Raw genomic sequence first — 25091 nt, 5'->3', positions numbered from 1 at the left:
GGAACATAGATTTGAAAAAATGCGGAGAAACAGGGGATTAGGGTTTAGCTGGATTGAGATTTGGAAGTGGTACCACTCTGGCCCTGACTTGATTACAAAGGGACTTGACATGACATCATGAAATAGAGTCATACAGCATGGAAATAGACCCTTCGGTCCAACTCATCCATACCGACCGGGTTTCTCAAACTATACTAGTCCCACTTGCCTGCATTTGACCCTCATCCCTCTAAACCTTTCTTATTCATGTACCTGTCCAAATGTCTTTTGACTGTTGTAACTGCACTTGAATCTACCACTTCCTCTGGTAGTTCATTCCCCCCACTGTGAGAAAAAGTTGTCCCTCAGGCCCCTTTTAAATCTTTCCCTTCTCACCTTAAAGTGATGCCCTCTGGTTTTGGACACCCCCTACCTTGGCTATTCATCTTATCTGTGCCTCTCATGATTTCATACATTTCAGCAAGATCACCCCTCAACCTCCTACGCTCCAGGGAAAAAAATGTCCCATCCTATCCAGCCTCTCCTTATACTCAAACCCTCCAGTCCCGGTAACATGTTTACTGCTGCACGATGCTGATCATGGGCGTTGAAAGGATTAGAAATAAAGTGTTCCTCAGAGTGTGGTGTGAGTGCTCTGAAGACCTTTGCAGTTCCATGGATGAGATGATGTGGAGGTGCTGGTGTTGGACTGGGGTGGACAAAGTCAGAAATTACACAACACCAGGTTATAGTCCAACAGGTTTATTTTGAAATCACACAAGCTTTCGGAGCGCAGCCCCTTCGTCAGCTGCAGTGAGAGAGCTGAGCACACAGAGCCAGAGTTTATAGGCAGAGAGATCAAGGGCAGAGAGATCAAATGATCATACAACTGGTTTGAGTGGAGTGTCAGAAAATAAGGTGACGAAGAGTGTTAGATGGTGAGTAAAGTGTCAACAGCTGAATAACCAGCGAAGGGACGGCCTATAATCCGAATAAGCGAGGCAGAGAGATAATTACAAAAAATTAAAAATAAGGTGATGCTGGAGATAAACTAAATGACTGGAATCACATGCTGAATTCAAAACTGTACAAACTAATTAAGGCAGAGAGATCATAACAATTTATCAAGGTGATGCTGTCAAATTGGGACAGTAACGAAGATTTTACAGATACAGAGCAGCATGGTGGGGTCACATGTAGTACGACATGAACCCAAGATCACGGTTGAAGCCGTCTTCATGGGTACAGAACTTGGCTATCAGTTTCTGCTCGGTGATTCTGTGTTGTTGTGTATCTTGAAGGCCACCTTGGAGGACGCTTACCTGAAGATCGGAGGCTGAATGTCCTTGACGGCTGAAGTGTTTCCCGACTGGGAGGGAACATTCCTGTCTGGTGATTGTTGCGTGGTGTCAATTCATCTGTTGTCGTAGCATCTGCATGGTCTCGCCAATATACCATGCCTCGGGGCATCTGCAGTTCTGTATCTGTAACATCTTCCTTACTGTCCTGATTTTAGTTTGTCTCCAGCATCACCTTATTTTTAATTCCTTGTAATTATCTCTCTGCCTCACTTAATCGGATTATTGGTCACCCCTTCACTAGTTATTCAGCTGTTGACACTTGACTCACTGTCTAACACTCCCGGTCACCTGCAGAGACTTACTATCTGACACCCCACTCACACCAGTTGTATGATCTTTTGATCTCTTTGCCCTTGACCTCTCTGCCTATAAACTCTGGCTCTGTGTGCACAGCTCGCTCACTGCACCTTATGAAGGGGCAGCACTCCGAAAGCTTGTGTGATTTCAAATAAACCCTGTTGGACTATAACCTGGCGTTATGTGACTTCTGACCTTGTTCCATGGATGAGTTAGTAGGTTAAGCACAGTGTAAATGGGCTAACACCAGTCTGTATTCTTACATGAGGTTTACAATATGAGTGCTGCAATGAAACCAACCAGTGTAACTTATGATTCAGGCACTTTGATTCCTAGGAAAACAGAACCAGCAGAGTATGAGATCACTCCATTACCTTGTGTATCTCACAACCCACACCTGCTAAACCAACCATTCCTAGGGTGGGTAGCATGCTTTTGATATGAGGATGTGAGAAGGAATATGTGAAGATAACATCTATGAATTTCACAAACCTGTGAGCCTGCTCATAGCCCAAGGTGAGTGGGGTGTGACGTTCCTCTTCATTTTCTCTGAACTGGGCTCTGGCATCAGTCTTCGGTGAAATAGGGTCATCCTGGGATTTTTCTGTCATGCTCTCATCCTCCTCATCATCGTCTTCCTCAAGTTCCTCCTCTTCATCCTCGTCATCCGCCTCTTCTGCTTTCTGATTGGTCAATGGATGATCAGGCTCTTGTTGGCCACCTTGTGTCTCATGCCTGAAGTAGGGGCAGAGCAAAACGAAAATGAAGTGGTTTTGGGGATCGGGGTCAATCAGATCATCCTATTCCATCATTTGCTTCTGCTCAGTGTACAGCAGCTTCACCACATTGTGGTGATACCTGGAAAAGTTAACTGATTCTATTTCTTTATGGTTCATGTTTAGTAGGTGAACACATCAGATTTTGACTTCTGAAATTTGCATTTCAACACAACTCAGTCTGATAAGATGAAGATTGTCTCCCTCTGGTGGTTGCAAGGTCCTATTTCAACTATGTGGGAGGTACCCAGCTACTCAAAGGCTTAATGTAATACTCAAGAAAGCAGCTGCTAGTGATACTTCCACTGTTTGCCAAAGTTCCTTCAAACCTATTTTTTTCTCTATCCGCCTCCCACTCTCTCCCTATTTATTTCAGAACCCCCTTCCCCTCCCCCATTTCTGATGAAGGGTCTAGGCCCGAAACGTCAGCCTTTCTGCTCCTATGATGCTGCTTGGCCTGCTGTGTTCATCCAGCTCTACACCTTGTTGTCTCGGATTCTCCAGCATCTGCAGTTCCTACTATCTCTGATTCTATTTTTTGTTTGTTTAGTTGTCTCAGTATCTTGTTTTGCACCATCATCACTTCTATCATTTAATCTCTCCTGCCTTCCAGGCGATCACAGACCTTCCTTTTTAGCTCATTCCTCCTCTCCTTTCTCGGTTCTGCACTTGTTTGAAAACAGTTTCCAAGTCTTATGAAAGATTACTGATCTGAAATGTTAACTCTGCTTCTCTCTCCACAGCAGCTTCCTGACTCATACTCTGTCTAATTGCAGATCACTTGAAGCATGACTCTTTATTGGACCAGACTCCTCTGTATATGTAGCTTAATTTTTACCCCGATACATAAGTACATGCCTAAGGAATGTAATATTTGTACATCATTGTTTGTTATAATAAATACGTGTTGGATTCTTGATTCTGATGCTCAGTTTCTCATGTTACATGTGATAACATAAGGATTGCCATATTAGGCAAAACACACTGTTGGAGGTATACGAGACATCAGGCACAACGTGGTTGTGTGTATACCGTACATAGTGCTGTGGTAAGGGATACTACGCCTTAGATGTTGGGTTTATGGCACAGTAATGCATCAAATCTGAGGGCTTTGTTCTCCTGCTTATTGTACTATACCTGACTCCGAATCGCTTCTTAAGTTAGGAGAATATTTCGTGCCCCAACACAAACTTCCCTTTTTCTGACAGGCATAAACCAGATGTAAACAGAGACTAGAAGCCCAGTTCTACAGGACTTCGCTTCACAAGGAAACATCAGGTAAGTTCGCTTTGGGCCCAGTTTCCCCTCTCAATCTTAAGGTGTTTCCTGACATTGGATGCCTGCAGCTTTCTAGTATTACAATGGTATCACAGAAGGTAGGAGCTGCAGTCGGCCATTCGAGCCTGCTCCACCATTCGATCATCAAGCTTTATAACCTAATCCCAACCTCCCCTCATATCCCTTGATCCCTTTAGCCACAAGAATTATGTCGACCTCCTTCTTGAAAACAAGTACACTCAAAGGCCCCCCCTTTGACTGGATAAGTGCCAATAGATTATTCAACCACGGTCACCTCCAAGTCCCATCAGTTCTGAATCTGATGTTTGTTTGAGCACAGCTTCCACTGGAAGGTTTTGAATAAAGACCAGAAATGGAAACCCTGGTTTATGTCCCCGACTTGCTGGTCCAGGGAATGCTGATGCACGTGGAGTGTTCCCAGTCAATAGAACTTATATTGCTCTAGCTCACAGCACTTAGCAGCAGCACAATGCTAAGCCTCCACCATGTCCAAGTCAGGATTGTGATGGAACAATTTCCACAGCCTGAATGAGTTCAGTTGTAATGATGTAAGAGGATCCAGCAATCCTCATCCCCCTTTGACTGGTGGCCTATCCATTCCATTAAACACCTGCACCCTCTTCATTGACACACAATGGCTGCACAGTGTAGGATATGCTGCAACAACTTGCCAAGGCTCCTTCAACATCTTTTCCTAAACCTGCAACCTCCAACACCCAGAACGATAAGCCTGGGTGCATGGGAATGCCATCACCTCTAGATTTGCTTGTAAAAAACACCCAGCATCTCAAGTTGGAGATTTATCATTGTTTTTCATCGTTGCTGTCAATGGATTGCAACTCCGTAGCCTAGTAGAAATGTGGCAGCACCTTTCCCCACCACAACCACAAGAGAAGGCTCACCATCACATACTCATGGGTGACTAGAAACAGCAGTAAATGCTGATGTTGCCAGTGAAACATGTTTCACCAGGAGAATGATTTTTTAAAGAAGTGGAACAAACTGATGGTTAGCTACCAGTAGATGAGAGGGTTAGAGAGGGAAAGCAGCCAACAGGCAGAAAAAACAGCATTTCAGGCTCAGTTGTGCTTTTCTTCATGGTTTAGCTTTTCCCTCGCCTACTTCATTGGGATGTGGTCAGATCCCGTTCTTAACTTGCTGAGCAAACAAAAAAAAAACTAAATGAAACCACATATAACTTGTGCTTGGAGGACTAACTGGTATCTTTCACTTGGGTGATATTTTAAATTATTGACCGCAGTCTAAGGAGAGGATTTCATCCTGGATGCTGGGACAGCAAGACTAGGTACAGACAAAAAAAAAGCATATTTTAGTTAAAAGTGACAGCAGCTTAATACATATTCCAGATGAATGGTTAGACAAGGCAGGAGTTTCTTTATTTGGACTGTATCAACTGGCAAAAGCCACTCAAACATTTTGACTCATTGCTCCTTCCCACTACTCCCCCAAATCCCTGTGGAGTTCAGGGATTTATGAGTAAGTCTTTATTCACAGTTGGCGCTCGTATACCTAGCTTAAAATGCTTCAACTGCAATTGCACAAGCTATCTCAGCAAGGGCCCTTAAAGGTGGCAACTAGTCACCTAATTTGATATGAGCATAATCCTTCCAACTTCGCTGGTGTCCATTCTTTCGTAACCAACACCCAACAGTTATGGTATCTCCAGGGTCATATTTTGAGTTATACTACAGAGCAAGAAGGAACAGTTAAGATTTATAGTGGCTTCAACTGCTTCTGAAAAAAAATTAAAACCTATATCTGTACAAGTGATTGACGCAAATGTTAAATCATGCCAATTTACCCAGCCTCCCCATCTGGAGCAGACCTCAGAAGTAGAGCCAGCACAAGCCAGAAAGAAGTTATAATTGGCAAAGCAAGGCTTCAGCTGAACTATCATAATGCAGTAGCTCTAAAGTAAAGCCTGCAGCCGAGAAATTCAGCAGCTCCTGTTTTGAAAACGGAACAAATTTGGGCCTGCAAAGCGTCTCCAATCCCAATCAGATAGTCTGAAATTGGTTCCTCATCGAATTAGCTGAACAAGCTATTGTACCCTCATGGGCAACTTGTCCTCCTCCTATAGAATCGAATTTTAGGCCTCAGGTTAGGTAAGTGCCTGCAAAAACAGAAGTTGCTGGAAAAGTTCAGCATCTGTGAAGAAAAAATATCAGAGTTAACGTTTCGAGTCCGGTGACCCTTCTGAGGAAATTCTGAGGAAGGGTCACCAGACCCGAAATGTTAACTCTGATTTTTTTCTTCACAGTTGCTGCCAGACCTGCTGAGCTTTTCCAGCAACTTCTGTTTTTGTTCCCGATTTACAGCATCCGCAGTTCTTTCAGTTTTTATTAAGTAAGTGCCCAGCTGGGGTGCGATTGGAGAACAACTGTTGGAACACTGCGGAGTCAAAACCGATGTATCTGGTTCGGCTGGACCAGGAATTGTTGGGGTTTTGGCCTTCGTTAAGCCTCTTTCTGGCTTATAATTTCCAAATCCGCTCTTCTCAAAATGTACAGGTCTCCATGGAAACAGCAGTCTAGGTCACTTAAACCATCACAGCCATTGCACACCTCATGAAAACTCTGTCCAGTTACTGTGTGACGATTTGTAAATGTACCTAAAAAGAACAGCAAGTAGAGAATGTGCCAGTTCTGAATCGATCCGAACTATAAAAGTCTGTTGCGCTATGATGTAGAAGGAAATTTGTTTTTCTTGACTAAGTGAAAATTTCTTTGTTTCTGTTCCAGGATAACATTCATAGCAGGATCCTAAGTGGCACTGGAATGCAAAATGAACTGAAATCTCGTTACGAATTCTGACCTGAAAACAAAAGTAACTCACCACAAACAGCACCAGACTGTTGCCCCTCTGGTGTCAGCTGTGACTCCATCAGTACTGCCTCCGAAACAGAAAGTTGTGGGTTCAACTTCCACTCTGGAGACTTGTGCATATAATCTAGATTTACATTATAGTCTGTTGACTACGCGTAAATTGGTCTGACCACGAAGATAAGTGTGTGAAATGCCTGCTTATCACCAAATTCCCATTGATTCGCAGCCATGACATCTTACATAGGCTAATTAGTGTTATCAGAATGTTTCCAAAATGGAAATGCAATTGACAAAGACAGTGGTGCTTTGAAGGTGTGTGATCCTAAAACCAGCAATAAATAAACCAAGCAGTTAAAGCTCCTGTCTCACAAGATTCAATTTATGCAAATTTGCAGCGGGATGTACAGTTGAATCAAGGTTATTTCATTAAAGTTATTTAGATCGTTGCCTGTCTGAATCCACAGCAGCATCTGGCTTTTACCTTCTGCCACCACAAATACTGGCTTCCTAACCTCTTTGGTAAAAACACTCCTTCATTCATTACTGCTCAGTATCATTGCTCTGCGTGAGCTTTGTTTGGCAGTGCAGGAAAGGCCTGAACAAGGAGAAATGGCTCTCTCCTACCCAAGCAGCATGCTGAAAGTGATGGGCTGCAGGAGAACAGAGCTCCATTTACTCCACACGTGCTATGCTTTCAGGTTTTTGTACAAATAAACCTGATCCCAAGACAGGTCCAGGGAGAGAGAAGAAAGTCAAAACTCTCTCCAAAGGCAGGAATGCAGTTTGTGACCACTCAATTCCACTTCACTCCAGATTAAATAAATTGTGAGCCAAGTAAGCTTTTACCTAAAATATATGTTAAGTTTGACCCACATTGATACTAGATTTCGGGGCTCCATGGCAATCAGCCTCCACAAATCAACTAAGGTTTTGCATTAACCGATTTAATAATTTTCTTTCTGTGGATATTGGGTCACTGCTCTCAATGGGGTCGATCACACTCAGCCTCTGAAACACTCAGTTTGTAGGAACCAGGTCCCAATTAGAATTTTTCTCATATCCTTAAGGAAATACTGTTGTAATTATATTTTATTTCACAAAGAAAATACCCAGTTGTCCTATAGCTTGTCCCTCTAGTTAGCAAAGGTTTCTCAGATAAAGTGACAGGTCCACTGATATTAATTCTCTCCTTTTCCTTTTTACAACCTCCTGAAGGGTTGTTAAACGCTGGAGGCAGAGTGAGAGTGGTGTTTAATCACAACGCTGACAGAGAGCTGGTCTGCTTTGGCCCCAAAGAAAAGCAAACAGTGGATAATGTTGGTCGGTCCTGATTTCAGATAGAACAACATTCCCCTTCATTTTCTTTTTTTTAAGAAGCTCTGTTCTTTCATCTGTTGAGTTAGCAGCTCGGGCGTCAGGGGACCTGCGTCTGGTCCAGCCAGGCTACCTAGTCTTGTAGCAGGAAAAGGGTCATTTGCTCTGTCGTCTGGGGACAAAGGGGGAAGCCGAGAGGAGTGGGGAGGGGGAGGAGAACACACTGGGTAATTAGCACAGTCCTGATTCAGCTACCTCTGAACATAAATAGCTCCTAACTCCTAAAGTGAACTCTCTCCACTAAATAACTTAACACTGAACTTCTTAAATTCTGCAAACTAATTGCTCACTTACTGAGGAAACTTTTAACGCCTAAGAAACTTGGAAAGAAACGAGAAAATGTTATGGCCACCTGCTACATAGTGAATGAAGAAACTGGTCTAAAATGGGGACATTTCAAATTCTGCCCCATTGAATTGCAGCAGCACAGAAAATCCTGCTGACATGCTACCTTCTTAGAAATTCATCCTTCAAGGGTGGCATTTATTCTTATTCCAATTTTATACAACATGTAGGTCAGACTGGATAAGTATGGCAGATTTCCTACCTTTAAGAACCTTAGTGAGCCAAGCAGATATTTTGGACCATCTGACTTCACTGATACTAGACTACATTCCCATGTTTAAAACTGAATTAATTTCCAAATTAACCCACTCATTATTGATCCAGAATGCTATTCCCACAGTATAACAGAAAATGTATAATACGACTTTATACAGATGTAATTGGCTTAATTTGTGTGAAGCAGCTATATTTTGTCCAGTCCAGAACTGACAGGAATGGGACCTTCAGGAAAAAAAAACATAATGGACATGCACAATCTGATATCAGAAAACATTTCTTTGCCCAATTTTCTTTCTAAAGAATTCTGTCCCCAAAAACGTGGTCAGTTTAAAACTGACAGACTCAGTTGCTGAAGGGTGCTGAAATAGTTGGGTGAATGGATGGCTTTCTGAGTAATGCATGTATGTAACTTAAGTGTTGGCCTGACTCAGTGCTAGACCTCTAGCCTCTGAATCAGTGAGTTGTGAGTTCAAGTCTCACTTCTGATATGTGAGGGTGGCAGTTAACATGAAGGGAAATCTATAAGTCTTTTACTATTTGTACAATGATAAAAGTGGGGCGATTTGGGATCAAAACAGAGATTTATGCAGGATGAATACCTGCGATACCAGCTGAATTCTTTGCATCTGCTTTTATCAAGGATGAAAATGCCACTTGAGCCACAATGAAGGCAGAGACAGGTGTGGCACTGGATGTGATGATAAATCATATTATAAACAGACTGGCTATGTTTAAAGTTGCTAAGTCACCAGGGCCAAAGGAGATGCACCCACAAAAATAATTTTGGAAATTGCATAACCTTTCAATAATCCTTAGAAACAGAGGTACTGCTAGAGGATTGGAGAATTGCAAACATCACACCTCTGTTCAAAAAATGATGTAATGATAAGCCCAGCAAGTCAGTTTAATATCAATTGCAGGCAAGTTTTCAAAATGATAATTCAGAATAAAGAAAACAGAGACTTGCCAAATGTGGATTCATTGAGAAAAATCAGCTCAGAATTATTAAGCCAAAATGGTTTCAATTAACTTCCTTGAGTTTCCTATTCTGAGCAACGATAGGCCAGTTAGCTTAAAATCACCGTGGGGTTAATGTTCTAGAAACATAAAATCAATAGACACTTGGAGAGGTTTGTGTCAGCTAAGAATTGCTTGGGTTCGTAGTCCCTGAGGTTGTTCTCCTATCGCTTTGCGATGTTGCTGAGTGCTAGAGTTTCTAATCTCTGCTTAGCTGGCAGCTTGTGTCAGGAAGGCCCCTGGAGACCTCATTCCAGACAACGGCTTGCTGCTGTCCTCTTCAGTGCTTGATGGAAAGTAAATACTGTGGACCATCCTCACAAAAATCAGCGGCGCTATCTTAACACCTTTTCAGGCAATTTGCAAATCAAACTTAAAGATTCTGCCCTTTGAATCCACGACGTGACGAAGATCTTGATGAAGGTCATGATCAAGTTGCTACTGATGAAGTGCCACATAACAAGCGTCTCAGCAAAGTTGACGCTCATGGAATAAAAGGGTCACTGGAAGAATAAATATGAATTTAATGGAGTGTCAGGAAACAGAGAGTAGCGGTGAACAGTGTTTTACAAACTGGAGGAAGATATATCTTGGAGTTTCCTGGGATTGGTGCTAGGATTACCGTCTTTTTTTACTCTATATTAATTAACCAGACTTTGGTGTAGTGGGCACAACTTTAAAATTTGGGGATGACACAAAACTTGAAAGTCTTTAGAACTGTGAGGAGGTTAGTGATAGACTTCAAGAAAAAGAAGACAGGCTGATGGAATGGTATATTCCATGGAATGGAATGGTGATATATAGCATAGAGAACTGTGAGGTGGATCATTTTGTTAGGAAAAATGAGGAAAGGTGATTTAAAACAAAGGGTGCAACTCTAAAGGGGGTGCAGGAGTAGAAGGGCCTGGGAATTTTTATAAAATTCACTCATGGGACTTGAGCGTCATTGGTTGGCCAGCATTTATTGTTCATTCCAAGCTGCCCTTGAGAAGGTGGTGGTGAGCTGCCTTCTTGAACCGCTGCAGTCCATGTGCTGTGGGTTGACCCACAATGCCATCAGGGAGGGAATTCCAGGATGTTGACGCAGCGACAGTGAAGAAACAGTGATAAATTTCCAAGTCAGGATGGTCAGTGGCTTGGAAGAAAACTTGCAGGTGGTGGTGTTCCCATGTATCTGCTGCCCTTGTCCTTCTAGATGGAAGTATTTGACAGTTTGGAAAGTTTGGTGAATTTCTGTAGTGTATCTTGTAGACGGTACACACTGCTGCCACTAAGCATTGATGGTGGAGGGAGTGGATGCTTGTGGATGTGGTGCCAGTCAAGTGGGTTGCTCTGTCCTGGAAATGTGCACAAATTATTGCAGGTGGTGGAGCAGGGTAATAAACCATCCAGGGTTCTGGGCTTTATAAACAGGGCTTAGAATATTTTTAAAAATTATAATTCATTCATGTGATGTGAGCAACACCGACAAAGTCAGTATTTTTTACTCATGCCAAATTGCCCTCAGGAGGGTGGTGCTGAGCCACTTTCTTGAACCACTGCAATCCCCGTGAGTAGTTATACTTAGAGTGATGTCAGGAAGGGAAGGAAGTTATGATAAACTATTTTTAAAGGTTAATTCTGGACATAACAATTTAGGAAGGATGTGAATATACTAGAAATGGTGCAGAAGTTCTAGTGATGGTGAACTTCAGTTCTGTGTATATATTTGTAAATCCAGGGCTGTTCTCCTTTGAAAAGAGAATACTAAAAGGATTAAAGGATTTAAAGGACACAAAAAGAATATTAAAAGGGTTTTCAAAACTACAAGGGGCTGGACAGAATAGATTGGGAAAAATCATTCTTGTTGGCAGAAAAGGCAAGAAGCAGAGGGCATGGATTTAAGATGTTTGGCAAAAGTGGCAATTTGTAGGAAAAAATATTGCTATGTACATATGGTTACGATCTAGAAATCTCTGCCTGACACCATGATGGAGGCAGATCTACTTGATGTCTTCAAAAGAGAATTCAATATAATCTGAGGAGAAAGAAATTGCAGGGCTACAAGGAAGTGGCAAAGCTATGGGACTAGGTGAATTGCTCTTTCAGAGAGCTAGCACAGACATGAGTGAAGCTCCAACAAAACTCAAGAAGCTTGACACCATCCAGGACAAAACACACCATTTGACTGGCACTATATCCACAAGTATCCACTTCCTCCACCATCACTCAGTAGCAGCAGTGTGTACAGTCTACAAGGTGTTTGGCAAAAATTCATCAAAGATCCTCAGACAGCACCTTCCAAAACCACAACCACTTCCATCTAGAAGGTCAAGGGCAGCAGATACACGGCAACAGCACCATCTTCAAGTTATCCTCCAAGCCACTCACCATCCTGACTTGGATATATGTCACCATTCCTTCACTGTTGCTGGGTAAAAATCTTGGAATTCCCTCCCTAATGGCATTGTGGGTCAACCAACAACAGGTGGACTGCAGCGGTTCTAAGAGGCAGCTCACCACCATCTTCTCAAGGGCCACTAGGGACAGGTGATAAATGCTGGCCAGCCATCAATGCCCAGATCCCACAAATGAACAAAAAAAAGGTGGATATATAAAACAGTTGTGTCTGAGAAGGGAAAGTAGTTTAGCTCTGTTAGGTACCTGCAGTTTAAGGAGTTTAGTTTAAAAGTTCCAAACCAGAAGTGTTAGATTAAAACCCTGAGGGGGTTATTTGAAACTGTGAAAGTCTAAGTTCAAACAAATTGTAAGCTTGTATGAAGGCTCCAGCTTAGCAAAAAATGGGAAATTTAAACCACTGTTAAGGAATTGACTTTTTTTGGGAAATGACTGAGCAGGTTCAAGAATGCTGACCTCACAAAGGATAATGGAACAGCCAGTGGAGGTAAATAAATGGGAATATTACAAGAGAAACATCCAAGATTGTTTCTTGCTAGTGTTGTGACTAGATCTCAGGCACATAGAATCAGACAGGAAGAAGTCTATGAAACAGAGATATGATTTAGAAATTCATCCATTGGATATACTTTTCAAACCAAAAACTAAAAAGAATAAAAGTAAAGAGAATGAGGCTGAGATGTTTAGCTCATTTTTAAAACATAGAAATGCAACAAATGGGTTTGGAATTGGAAACATGATACCAAACAGCTAAATCAGAATTGAATTAGAAACAGTACCAGAGTGCTAATACTGGAAAGACAAAGTATTAATGAAGAAAATGAAACCACCTCAAATATCAGCTGATGTAGAATGGGCTGTAGTCTATCAGGTATTTGTCCCGTCTGAGTAAGAGAACAAAATTTTATAAATGGCTCACAAAATTCCCACAGCAGGTCACTTAGGTTTTAGAAAAACACAAGCTAAAATATTAAAACATTTTTATTGGCCAGGATTACATAAAGATGTAATCAAATTTTGCCAGACTCGCCACACGTCAGGTGGTGGGAAAATCCCAACCCGCAATTAAACCTGCCTTTTTATTTCAAATACCATTTTTGAAGAACCTTTTAGCAGTTCTTAATAGATTGTGCAAGACCTCTATCTAAAACTAGGAATGGGAGCCAGCATCTTTCAATGATCATGAATGTTTCTACAAGATTTCCTGAAGCTGCATCTTCAGGGAAAATTACTGTAAACGTGGTAATAGAAAAGTTAGTTCAATCTCTTTATAAAATATGGATTACCCAAAGAAATACAATCAGATCCAGGAACAAATTTAATGTTCAAGTTATTCAAAGAAATGATCCCTGGTTTTGGAGCAGAGAAATTTACATTTTCTGCGTATCATTCACAATGTCAATGGGCATTGGAAAGATGGCATCAAACTTTTAAGGCCAGCCAATGGATGTTATCTACCTGTAATTCAAGAAGGCCTTTGACAAGGTGCCACACAGGAGTCTACTGGGTAAGGTAAGGGCCCATGATGTTAGAGGCAAGGTGCTAACATGGATAGAGGATTGGCTTTCTGGCAGAAAGCAGAGAGGGGGGGATAAAAGGGTCTTTCTCAGGATGGCAGCCAGTGACAAGTGGTGCTCCACAAGGGTCAGTGTTGGGACCACAACTTTTCACTTCCAACATTAATAAACTAGATGAAGGAACTGAGGGCACTCTGGCAAAGTTTGCAGATGATACAAAGAAAGGTAAAGGGACAGGTAGTATTGAGGATGTGGAGAGGCTGCAGAAGGATTTGTGCAGGTTAGGAGAGTGGGCAAAGAAGTGGCAGGTGGAGTACAACGTGGGAAAGTGTGAGGTCGTGCACTTCGGTGAGAAGAATAGAAGCATGGACTATTTTCTAAATGGGAAGAAAATTCAGAAGTCTGAAGTGAAAAGAGACTTGGGAGTTCTAGCCCAGGATTCTCTCAAGATAAACTTGCAGGTTGAGTCAGTAGTTAGAAGGCAAATGCAACTTTGGCATTTACTTTGAGAGGACTTGAATATAAAAGCAGGGATGTTTTTCTGAGGCACTTCAATGCTCTGGTCAGGCCACATTTGGAGTATTGAGTGCAGTTTTGGGCCCCATATCTCAGGATGCATTGGTCCTGGAGAGGGTTCAGAGGATGTTCACGAGAATGGTCCAGGAATGAAAATCTCAAAATATGAGGAATGTTTGAGGACTCTGGGTCTATACTCGATGGAGCATAGAAGGATGAGGGGGATCTAATTGAAACTTTCAGAATACTGAATGGCCTGGACAGAGTGGCTGTTGGGAAGATGTTTCCATTGGTAGGAGAGACTAGGACCCGATGGCACAGCCTTAGAGTAAAGCGAAGACCTTTTAAAATGGAGATAAGGAGAAACCTCTTCAGCCAGAGAGTGGTGAATCTATGGAATTCACTGCCACAGAAGGTTGTGGAGGCCAGGTCATTGAGTACATTTAAGGCAGAGATAGATAGGTTCTTGATTGTCAAGGGGTTAAGGGTTTTGGGAAGAAAGCAGGAGAATGGGGGTGAGAAACTTATCAGCCATGATTGAATGGTGGAGCAAACTCGATGGGCTGAATGGCCTAATTTCTGCTCCTACATCTTCATGATTGGTATTAGGGAATTCCTTTGTTATTCTTTGCTAATAGGGACACCCCTAATTAATCCACAAGATTTAATGCTTTTGAACTAGTGTACAGACATGAGGTTAGAAGATCACTTAAATTGATCACAGGGAAATTGATAAACCAAAGCTCAGAAACTATGGTTCTAAACTCTGTTTTGAGTTTCAGATGAGAAACTGATTAAAGCTTGTGAGTTGACTAAAACACATGCCTGAAAAAGGGAAATAGTTTAGAATTGTAAGAAATAAGTTACCTCAGTGTAAGGAATTTAAGTTAAAAGTTCCAGACCAGAATTGTTAGATTAAAACCCTGAAGGGGTCAGTTGAAGCAGAGAAAGTCTAAGCTCATTCAAGTTTTAAGCTTGAACGAAGACACCAAGAAGAGGCTATTAGATTCTCAAAATGAGGAATTTAAGCCTCCATTAAATTAAAACTTATTGAAGTGAAAGAGAAGATAATTCTCTCTGGTGAGAGTACTGTAAAGGAGTGCTTTTTTGGATTAATGGGATTGTACTTGTAATGTGTGCTTTGAAATCTTTAAATTTTTCACATATGTAAATAATTTGGTTTATTCTAGTTAATCTTCATTTCATTTCTATAATAAGCTTCTGTTTTATTGTGAAACCCGAATCTGTTGCATTGCATGTTTGTGTTTTAGTGAAAGACCATCTCATTAGCACCAAAAATTACAAAATATGATTTGTAATTTTCGATTTCAGTCTGGGATCTGATTTGTCCAGTAATGACATCAGCTGAAGTCATAATAGTACAAAATGACCACTGCATTTGTCTGTCTAACAGTGACCAGGATTCTCAAGTAATTAGTTGGCTAAAATTCTGAGGGAATCATGGAAATCATGACATAAATACAAGTTCTTTCTTTCATGTATGAACTGGGTCAGCTATAGTTTAATTGTATTTCTGTGGCAAAAGATTTTATTTTTCAGACCTGGATATTTGTCTGAGAGGTGTTCTAACTGTGCCACACCACAACCACAGAACAAATAAAAGAAAATACAGTTTATAAATTGTAGCACAGGATCAGTGCCCTTGCAGGAGCAAATCTGGCTACTGCTGACACATGGAGATTAACAAATCCTCAGAGGATCGGGTTATTTATGTTTGAACCCCTTTCCATGGCTGCACTAATGCTTGGGTAGAGACTAAGGAAATAAAAAGGGAAGATTCACAATTAATTGCTCAGTTGAACTCCACTTCAGTTATCACCTCTGCAATATAAAGATGTTTGTTCAAAAGAATATCTTAGCTAGCTTCTAAACATTTTCCTTCGTAACATCTCAAAGCACTTCACAATAACAAAACTAGGAAATTGGGAAACAGAAAATTCCAGAAAGACTCAGCAGCCCACAGAGAGAGAAACAGAGTAAATGTCTCAGGTCAGTGATCCTTCGCCAGATCCTAATCTGATACTTCCTTTATTCATGGTGTAGCACACTGGCTTGGTGGTTGGTACTGCTGCCTCACAGTGCCAGGGACCTGGGTTCAATTCCAGCCTCAGGCAACTGTCTGTGTGGAGTCTGCACATTCTCCCCGTGTCTGTGTGGGTTTCCTCCAGGTGCTCTGGTTTCCTCCCACAGTCCAAAGATATGCAGGTTAGGTGGATTGGCCATGGAAAATGCAGGGATAGGGTACGGGGTGGTGAGTCTGTGTGGGATACTCTTTAGAAAATCAATATGGGCTTGTTGGGCCGAATAGCCTGTTTCCACACTGTAGGTTCTACGATTCACAGGATGAGGGCGCTGCTGGCTAGGCAGCATTAATTGCCCAGAGGGCACTTAAGAGTCAACCACATTGCTGTCTGGAGTCACATGTAGGCCAGACCAGGTAAGGATAGCAGTTTCCTTCCCTAAAGAGTGTTAGTGAACTAGACGGGTTTTTCTAACAATTGGCTCATGATCATCAATAGACTCTTAATTCCAGATTTTTAAAAAAAATTAATTCAAATTCCACCATCTGCCATGGGAGGATTTGAGCTCTGGTCTCCAAAATGTTATCTGGGTTGCTGGATGAACAGCCCAGTGATAATACCACGAGGCCATCACCCATCCCCCTTGAGCCTGTAATCTTCAGCAGCATGTCTGTATGAGAACATTGGAGCTGGTGAAGACCTTTACATGTGGATTGTCACTTAGGTGTACTTTCAGCTCAAACTAACTAAGGTCAAGTTCACTAAGCCAGAAAAAGATGCTGTCCTGCACATGAGGAGCAGCACGGATAAACATTGAGACTGCCAATGAACAGTATGTTTATATCATGAGAGTGCAGCAACAAGTGCATAAGTGACATTGTCGTGTACAAGATACACTGTATAGTGGGCAAAGGTAATGTCGGATGAGGAGGGGAAACCATTAATGCACAGGAAATGATCTTAAGTATGATACCCTTTGTACCTAGATTCCCAGTACACACTCATATCACAATGAAGTTCCATGCCATAATTCATCAAATCTCTAGATATTTGTACAGTAATAGAAAACAATCTACCACATCAAAATTAATATTAATTCTAATACTGGTTATAAGCTTAGAATTTCATTTCAATATTTAATGCGGTAACAAGACGCCACTTGTCAAATTGATTATGGTTGCTTGTTATGTTCAGTTTAAGACACTAGAGGTCAGTGGTGGTGGATATATGGGACTGAATTCTGATTAATACTATTTGCTGAAAACGGCATTTTTTTCAGTGGGATGGTAAATACAAACTTGACATCTTTTCTTGAACTTTATGAGCCTTTCCCTCTTCTTCCGTTTTGGAGTATGGTTTCTCAGGTGCTGAAAGGGCTTCTAGTACCTCACCCAATTCCCCATATGAGAACATTGGAGCTGGTGAAGATTTTTACATGTGGATTGTCACTTAGGTGTACTTTGTTACAGGTTCATGACCCTGTGCATTATTTGAATAAGTGCAGGGCACAGTGTTCTCTGCAGTCTCTCCACCAATATGTATCCCATATCCAACAATAGCAGAGCAAATAATTTGGTTGGCATCATTTGTGGGATCTCACTGTGCACAACTTGGCTACCACGTTTCTTATATTGCAACAGTAACCAAATTTCAAAAATACTTCTAAAGCACTTTGGACCCTCCCAAGGGTGTGAAAGGTGCAACATGAATGCAAGCTTTTTATCTTTCTCCATGCAAGCCTGCGACTACTTTGGGAACTGTAAAAGGTGGAGAAAGTAGTACCAAATAATACAGTGCATATGAAATGAAGCCCGAAGGAGGGAGCTTGTCTGTGAGCTGTATTGTGGATAAGAATATGAGAAGTGACAGTAATTGATTCGATGATGAAGTAATTTGTTGTCATTATGAAGGTCTGGCAAGATTGGAATTCAGCAAAACAAAAACTGACAGAAAGCAAAATAAATAACACTAATGCACTGTCGGGCTCCTGATGCTGTGTCTCCCTGTCTGCATTTCTTCTCCATGAATCGATTTAATGGGTGGCATTCTGTACTGATATATACAATTGGTTCATGTTCGGTAACAGGACCTGGTTCTAATAAAAGCCTGTTTACCTATTGGAGAATACATATTCAACAGGAGTCCACCGTCAAATGTCAGTGTGTCTGTTTGTAGGAAAGAGCACAGGTTTACGTTACAAGTGAATTGACGAATAACTTACAAGAGGGAAATGGCTTTCATGCTCCCACTTTTAAATTACTGTATCAGTGAATGTCAGAAAAATAAATAGGAGGGCATGTGGAGATTTCTGTCAAGAACAACCTCAGAGTGAGCTCAACAGCTAGTGAGGGACAGAGCAGGTTATGGCTACATATTAAGCCAACAAATTGGTTGCCCTATCCACACTCCAAAATCCTCAATCTTATCTGTGTTGGTCACAACTCTTGAGTTTCGAAACTAAATAAAGGGAAGAAAACCAATTGTTTTCTGCTGATTTCTTCAGACCTGGACAAGAGTGTACAAGTACTCCCCTGCTGACAGGAATAGGATAAAACCCGGCTCTGGGATTATTGCCATTAGACTTTGCAACCTTAAAGGGTTCAGTTAAATAAAGTACAGCTCCAACTTCATACACTACATGCAGTAAATGGTCACGATATGATGAACGATCAGATGATTTGCAGCGAGAACCGCTACAGGGGACGTGCAAGTTTAATAATAAATCCTTATGATTTAAGTTTGAAAGGAGATATCTGTACACTTACTGCTATATTGTCTTAATACTTAATGTACAACTTTACCATAGAAATAACACTGCACAGAAGGGGAGCATTCAGCCCATCTTGTAATGGTTGGAAGGCGCTAAGGGGCATTTTGAGCTGAACTTCCACTATTCCCCAAAGCCCCAGGAGACTGTGAAGACCATTGCATTGTGGCACTATTCCTTACCAGTGGGCTGAACCTGTGGGAATGGTCTGAGAGGCTGCTAGCCCATAAAGGCAGAAGGAGCGTTTGCCATCGCCTCCCACCACCAAAGCCGAAGTGGGAAAGGTGGCGACCGGCCCTAGCAAACGGAAGCCAACTGAGCTCCATAGATCACCAAGTAAGGGCTTCTTCCTGCCTCTCTGGTCATTTTGCTGGCAGTGTGTGGGGCCTTCTCTACCAGGGGGGAAACCGCAAGGCAAACCATGTTGGTATCTGACCAGGTTTGGTTGGGGTGGTGGGGGGGGGGTGGGTGTTGGAGGTGGCACTCCCAAACATCCAGGAGAGGCACCCCATAATGGCAATTGTGTCTCCAAAGCCTGTCCTCAGTTACCCCTTTGTCCTTCTTTGCAGGACCTTGACTGTGTATTTATGCCATTGAGACACGTTCGTTCATAAATGAGGTAAAGCTGTGGGATTGAACATTCTTGTCTTTACAATGGATGGGGAAAGTCTTCAATCCTGAGCCCAAACTTGGTCTAAAGTCATCCCCTTGTGAAAGCTTCCACTGCTATGTCCAACTCTCATTTGTCTCTTCCTTGCTTCCCATTTTTGCAACAAGTGTCACAGTACTTTCCTTTTTTGGAATAAGATTCTCAAGTTTATTAAAATACAATAGCATATGGAAGCTGATTGTACTGAATGGCCTTTGTATGCAGTTGATTAGCGATGGGAGAGTAGGAATGGGAGTAGAATCGGCAAGTGGCGAGAAAACAAAACGATAACATTGGCCCTCAGCAGAGAATAGATCTCTTGCACACATCTATGTAATTCTGTGGAACTGCCTTCTGGTTCTCCCTCACATATACTCAGACAGGCCTATTTCAGGAAAGACCATGGTCACCTTTTGTCAGCTGAACTTGACGCCTGGCTGAGGTCATTGTTTCCAATGAAATTCCGGATTTCGGAGAAATACGACTCCTCCTTTTCCTCCAAAAGTGCAGTATTGTCTAGCTCAGAGTTCGGGGAAGAAGCAGTGGTGCCCAGGTGGTTGGATGAAACTCCAGAATGTTGGCTCACTGAAATGGGAGAGGAATATATCAGAAGCTGTCAACAGGAAACAGGAATCATTTTGTGTAATTTATTGAAATTCACCAACTATTTTTTTCGACAATAACATCCCCTTGCATGGTTGTTGTTTGGTAAGACTCCTGATTGTATTCTAATCCGTAAAGAGGCATAGAGTCAGACAGCACAGAAACAGGCCCTTCGGCCCAACTTGTCCATGCCAACCAGGTTTCTTAAACTGAACTATACCATTTGTCTGTGTTGGCCCATATCCCTCTAAACCTTTCCTATTCATGTATCTATCAAAATGTCTTTTAAATGTTGTAATTGTATCCTCTTCTACCACTTTGTTTGGTAGCTCATTCCATATACACACCAGTCCCTGTCTGAAAAAATTACTCTTCAGGTCCCTGTTAAATCTTTCGCCTCTCAGCTTAAACCTATGCCCCCTACCTTGGGGAAAAGACCTATCGTTACTGGGAGCATAGCAATTAATCAAGAACTCAGCTACTAAGATTTGACGGTTATAGTAGAATCATAGAATCCCAACGGTGTGGAAATAGTCATTCAGTCTATTGAGTCTAGACTGGTTCTCTGAGAGCATCCCCCCCAGACCCAGTCCCTGATCACATCCCTGTAATCACTGCATTTCCTATGGCTAATCCACCTAACCTACACATCCCTGGACACTGTGGGTCAATTTAGCTTGGCCAATCTACTCAACTTGCACATCTTTGGACATTGGTGAGTGTTGCTTCAGTGCACACCTTCAAGAGGGTACTGCCTGGGATTGAGATCACCAACCTGGTGCCAAATAATATTACATGACCAATGTTCTCCCAGACTAGTTTCAATCAACTGGACAGAACTTAGGGAGGAATTTTGCAGATTTGTCCTTCTAATTGCCTTGGGTTTCTCATCTGGTTTTTGGTCTCTCCCAGGTGCATGAAGAATTTGATGAGTTAAAAAGTCTCTTAATGTGTGCTTGAGGATTCATAACTCAATGGGATAGGTTAGTTGGACTAGCTACAAAAAACAGAAAATTCTAGAAACACGCATCAGGTCAGACAGCATTTGTGGGGAGAGAACCACCAAAGTTAATGTTTTGGGTCTGTCTTCGTTACATCTTAGTTCTAATGAAAGATCATGTACAAAAAGTCATAGTTTTAAAACATTAACACTCTGCTTTTCTCTTCACAAATTCTGCCTGACCTGCTGAGTGTTTTCAGGATTTTCTGTTTTTATTTTAGATTCCCAACACTTTCAATATCTTGCTTTTGTGACAGTTAGTTATGTTGTTCTGGGACAGGAGTCTGACTGGGCCGAGGTTAGGCTGGGTACAGATGCTGGTTTTCCCTCCCTTAAAGGCATGAGGGAAGCACTTGTCTTTTGACAACACGGGTGACAGCTTCTCAGGCACTGTTGTCGACACTATTTCGTATTTCAGAATCTTTTCAAACTGAGACAAACATAGAGAATGCTGGAGGAACTCAGCAGGTCTGACAGCATCAATGGGGAGAGAAACGTTGTGTCTAGTATGAGTCTACTTCAGAACTGGTTCAGAAAACTGCTTCATCCCCAACTTCTTCAATTCTGAAGAAGAGCCTTAATGAACTCTAAACTTTAACTTAATCTCTCTCTCTCTTTCCACAGATGCTGCCAGACCTGCTGAGTTTCTCCAGCACTTTCTGTGTTTGTTTCAGATATCCAGCATCCATAGTTTTTTTGACTTTTTTCAAACTGGACTTGATTTCTCAAACTCTTTTGGTTGGATTTGAACTCTTGGATGCTGGATGTCTAGTCCTACAACATAATTGAAAGTTTGACATGTGGTACAGATGTCGGGTAGCACTGCTGCCTCACAGCACCAGGGACCCGGGTTCAATTCCACCCTCAGGCGACTGTCTGCGTGGAGTTTGCACATTCTCCCTGTGTCTGTAGGTGTTTCCAACCACAGTCCAAAGATGTGTAGGTTCGGTGGATTGGCCGTGGGAAATGTTATGGGGCTATGGGGATAGGGTGGGATGGTCTTTGGAGGGTTGGTGATGAGCAGATGGGCCAAATGGCCTCTTTCTACACTGTAGTGATTCTATGATACAGTTTCAGTCAGAGGCAAATGATGATTTTACCTGGAATACTCTCGTTCTCGTGTTTCTTGAGGTGGCGATCAAGGTTGGTTTGCTGTCCAAAGCAACGGTTGCACAAATGACATTTGAATGGCTTCTCTTTGTTGTGGATGTTGCGGACGTGCCTTTGCAGGTTTGAAGAGATGCTGAACGACCTGTCACAGTATTTACACCTGCAAGGACAAGGATCACTGGCTATAAAAAAAAAGTTATCTCCAAACCTTAAATGGGGATTGTAGCAAAACCTCTTCAAACGTAAACGTCGCTCAATGTCTTACTAAATGCAACCAATCAGTTTAGCTTGCATGCTGGACACAAATGGCCATTATCCATTGCAATTCCTGTATGATGATCTTCATTTCTTTAGAAAAGGGAAGGCAGAGGGTTTGTTCTCATAGGGATCTTTAAAATTTAAGTCAGTTCTCTCTGGTAAACATAGAAAATATACTGAAACAACCACAGAATGCTGGAGACACTCAGCAGGTTTGGCAGCATCTGTAGAGAGAGAAACAGAGTTAACATTTTGAGTCCAAAAAGACCGTTTTTCACAACTCAGAATGTTCACTTGATTTCTCTCCACAGATTCTGCCGGACCTGCTGAGTTTCTCCAGTGTTTTCTGTGTGTTTTTTTTCAGATTTCCAACATCCACAGTATGTTGCTTTTGTTTGGGTAGAAAAGATACTTCCAATTGTTCAAAACTCAAGGTGTTAAATGTAAAACTAATGTCAATAAATTCTATAAGATTTCCGGATAAACTTGTTATCTCAAGAAAAACCAAATTTGAGAATGTGGCACTTGCTACCACATGGAACAGCTGAGGTGAGTAGCACAGATATACTTAAATGAAAATTGAATAGACACATGATAGATATCATTAACGGCAGTGCCCCTCAGGGACTGCAACATTCAAGATGGCTCACCACTATCTTCTCAAGTAATTAGGGATGGACAATAAATGCTGGCCTAACCTGTGACTCTCACATTCCGTGAACAAATTAAAAAAAGATAAACAGCAAGAGATGCTGGGAAGGTGAAATGGAGGCGTGACAGGAAACTTGTTAGAGGTCTCAACACCAGCATAGACCAATTAGCCTGAATTGTCTATTCTTGTGCTTGAAATTCTATGAAACTACTCATCATCAAAGACTTAAACAGCCGGTGGCTGAGTAAGGTAATAATCAAATGTTGTTTAATGTTGTAGAGTCAAACAGCATGGAAACAGACCCTTTGGTCTAATTCATGTGCACCAAACACCACACATCCCAATCTGTCCAAGTCCCATTTGCCAGCATTTGGTCCCTACCCCTCTAAACCCTTCCTATTCATGTAACCATACACACGCCTTTTAAAATTTCTAATTGTACTCGTTTCCACTGCTTCCTCTGGCAGCTTGTTCCATACATGCACCATCCTATGTGTGAAAAAATTGCCCCTCAGATCCTTTTCAAATATTTCCTCTCTCACTTTAAATCTAAGTCCTCTACTTTTGTTCTCCCTCACCCCAGGAAAAAGACCTTGGCTATTCACCCTCTCCATGCTCCGCATGATTTTATAAACTCCTATAAGGCCACTCCTCAGCCTCTGATTCTCCAGGGAAAAAAAAAGCCCCAGCCTATTCAGCCTCTCCCTATAGTTATAACCCTCCAGCCCAGCAACATCCTTGTAAATCTTTTCTGCATCCTCTTAAGTTTAACAACACCCTTCCCATAGAAGGGTGACCAGAACTGTACGTGCAGTATTCCTAAAATGGCTTCACCAATGTCCTGTACTGCTGCAACATGACCTCCCAACTCTTATACTCAGTGCTCTGACCAATGAAGGTAAGTGTGCCAAATGCCTTCTTTGCCATCCTGTCTATCTGCGACTCTGCTTTCAAGGAGCTCTACACCTGTACCCCTAGGTGGTTTGGCGATACTCTCCTGGGCCCTACCATTAATTCTATAAGTCCTGCCATGTTTTGCCTTATCAAAATGCAATACCTCACATTTATCTAAATTAAACTCTATCTGCTACCCTTCAGCCCATTGATCCATCTGATCGAGGTCCCGTTATATTCTGAGATAATGTTCTTCGCTGTCCACCATGCCACCAATTTTGGTGTCATCTGCAAACTTACTAACCATATCTCCCATGTTCACAGCCAAATCATTTTTATAAATGTCAAAAAGCAGTGGGCCCTGCACAAGCACCGATCCTTGTGGCACACCACTGGTCACAGGCCTCCAGTCTGAAAAGCAACCCTCCATCACCACCCTCTGTCTCCTACCTTCAAGTCAATTTTGTATCCAATTGGCTAGCTCCCCTGGATCATGATGAAGAATGTCTTAAGTTCCAGTTACAAACTTCATTCCCCAACTATCAACTCTACTCTCTCTGTGACAACTTCCTGAGCTGAAGCAGATTATTCCCAACCTTGGTGTCATTTTTGACTCTGAGGTGAACTTCTGCCTAAGTATTCTTGCCGTCACTGAGACTGCTTACTCAGACCTCCGGAACATTTCTCAATTCCACCCCAGTCTCAGCTTAGTTGATGTGGAAACCTGCATCCTTACTTTTGTTACTGCTAAACCTGGCCATCTCAACCTTTCCTGGTTCCCACATTTCTCCTCTTTATAAACTCAGGGTCACCCAAAAATCTGCTGCTCATGCCCTTCCTATCTTCAAGTCCTGTTCACATCTATCAGCCCTGTGCTCTCTGCTTAATGGTCTACATTGGCTTCCAGTTAAATAACAGCTTGAATTTAAATATCTTATTCTTGCTGACAAATTCCTTCATGGCCTACTCCTCCACTTTGGTATCTCTTCAACACCACAATCTCCTGAGATAGTAAGAACTGCCGATGCTGAAGTGAGAGATAACACAGTGTGGAGCTGGAGGAACAAAGCAGGCCAGGCAGCATCAGAGGAGCAGGAAAGTTGATGTTTTGGGTCAGGACCCTTCTTCAGAACTTTCTGAAGAAGGATTCCAACCCGAAACATCATCTTTCCT

At 42.0% G+C, this 25091-nt stretch overlaps 1 protein-coding gene across 1 annotated transcript in view; it reads right to left on the bottom strand.

Moving 5' to 3' along the window:
- Nucleotides 1-25091, bottom strand: part of prdm16 (PR domain containing 16) — a 151216-nt gene that overhangs the window by 21899 nt on the left and 104226 nt on the right. The window contains exons 11-13 of the mRNA XM_048614876.1: nucleotides 22105-22274; nucleotides 19812-19986; nucleotides 2130-2372 (exon numbers count right to left, since the gene is read on the bottom strand). Coding sequence (XP_048470833.1) covers nucleotides 2130-2372; nucleotides 19812-19986; nucleotides 22105-22274 — 588 coding nt within the window. The remainder of the gene's footprint in view (nucleotides 1-2129; nucleotides 2373-19811; nucleotides 19987-22104; nucleotides 22275-25091) is intronic.

The sequence above is a fragment of the Rhincodon typus genome, chromosome 31, assembly GCF_021869965.1.
Source record: "Rhincodon typus isolate 14 chromosome 31, sRhiTyp1.1, whole genome shotgun sequence".
Lineage (NCBI taxonomy): Eukaryota > Metazoa > Chordata > Chondrichthyes > Orectolobiformes > Rhincodontidae > Rhincodon > Rhincodon typus.
This window is presented reverse-complemented; position numbering and strand designations above follow the sequence as displayed.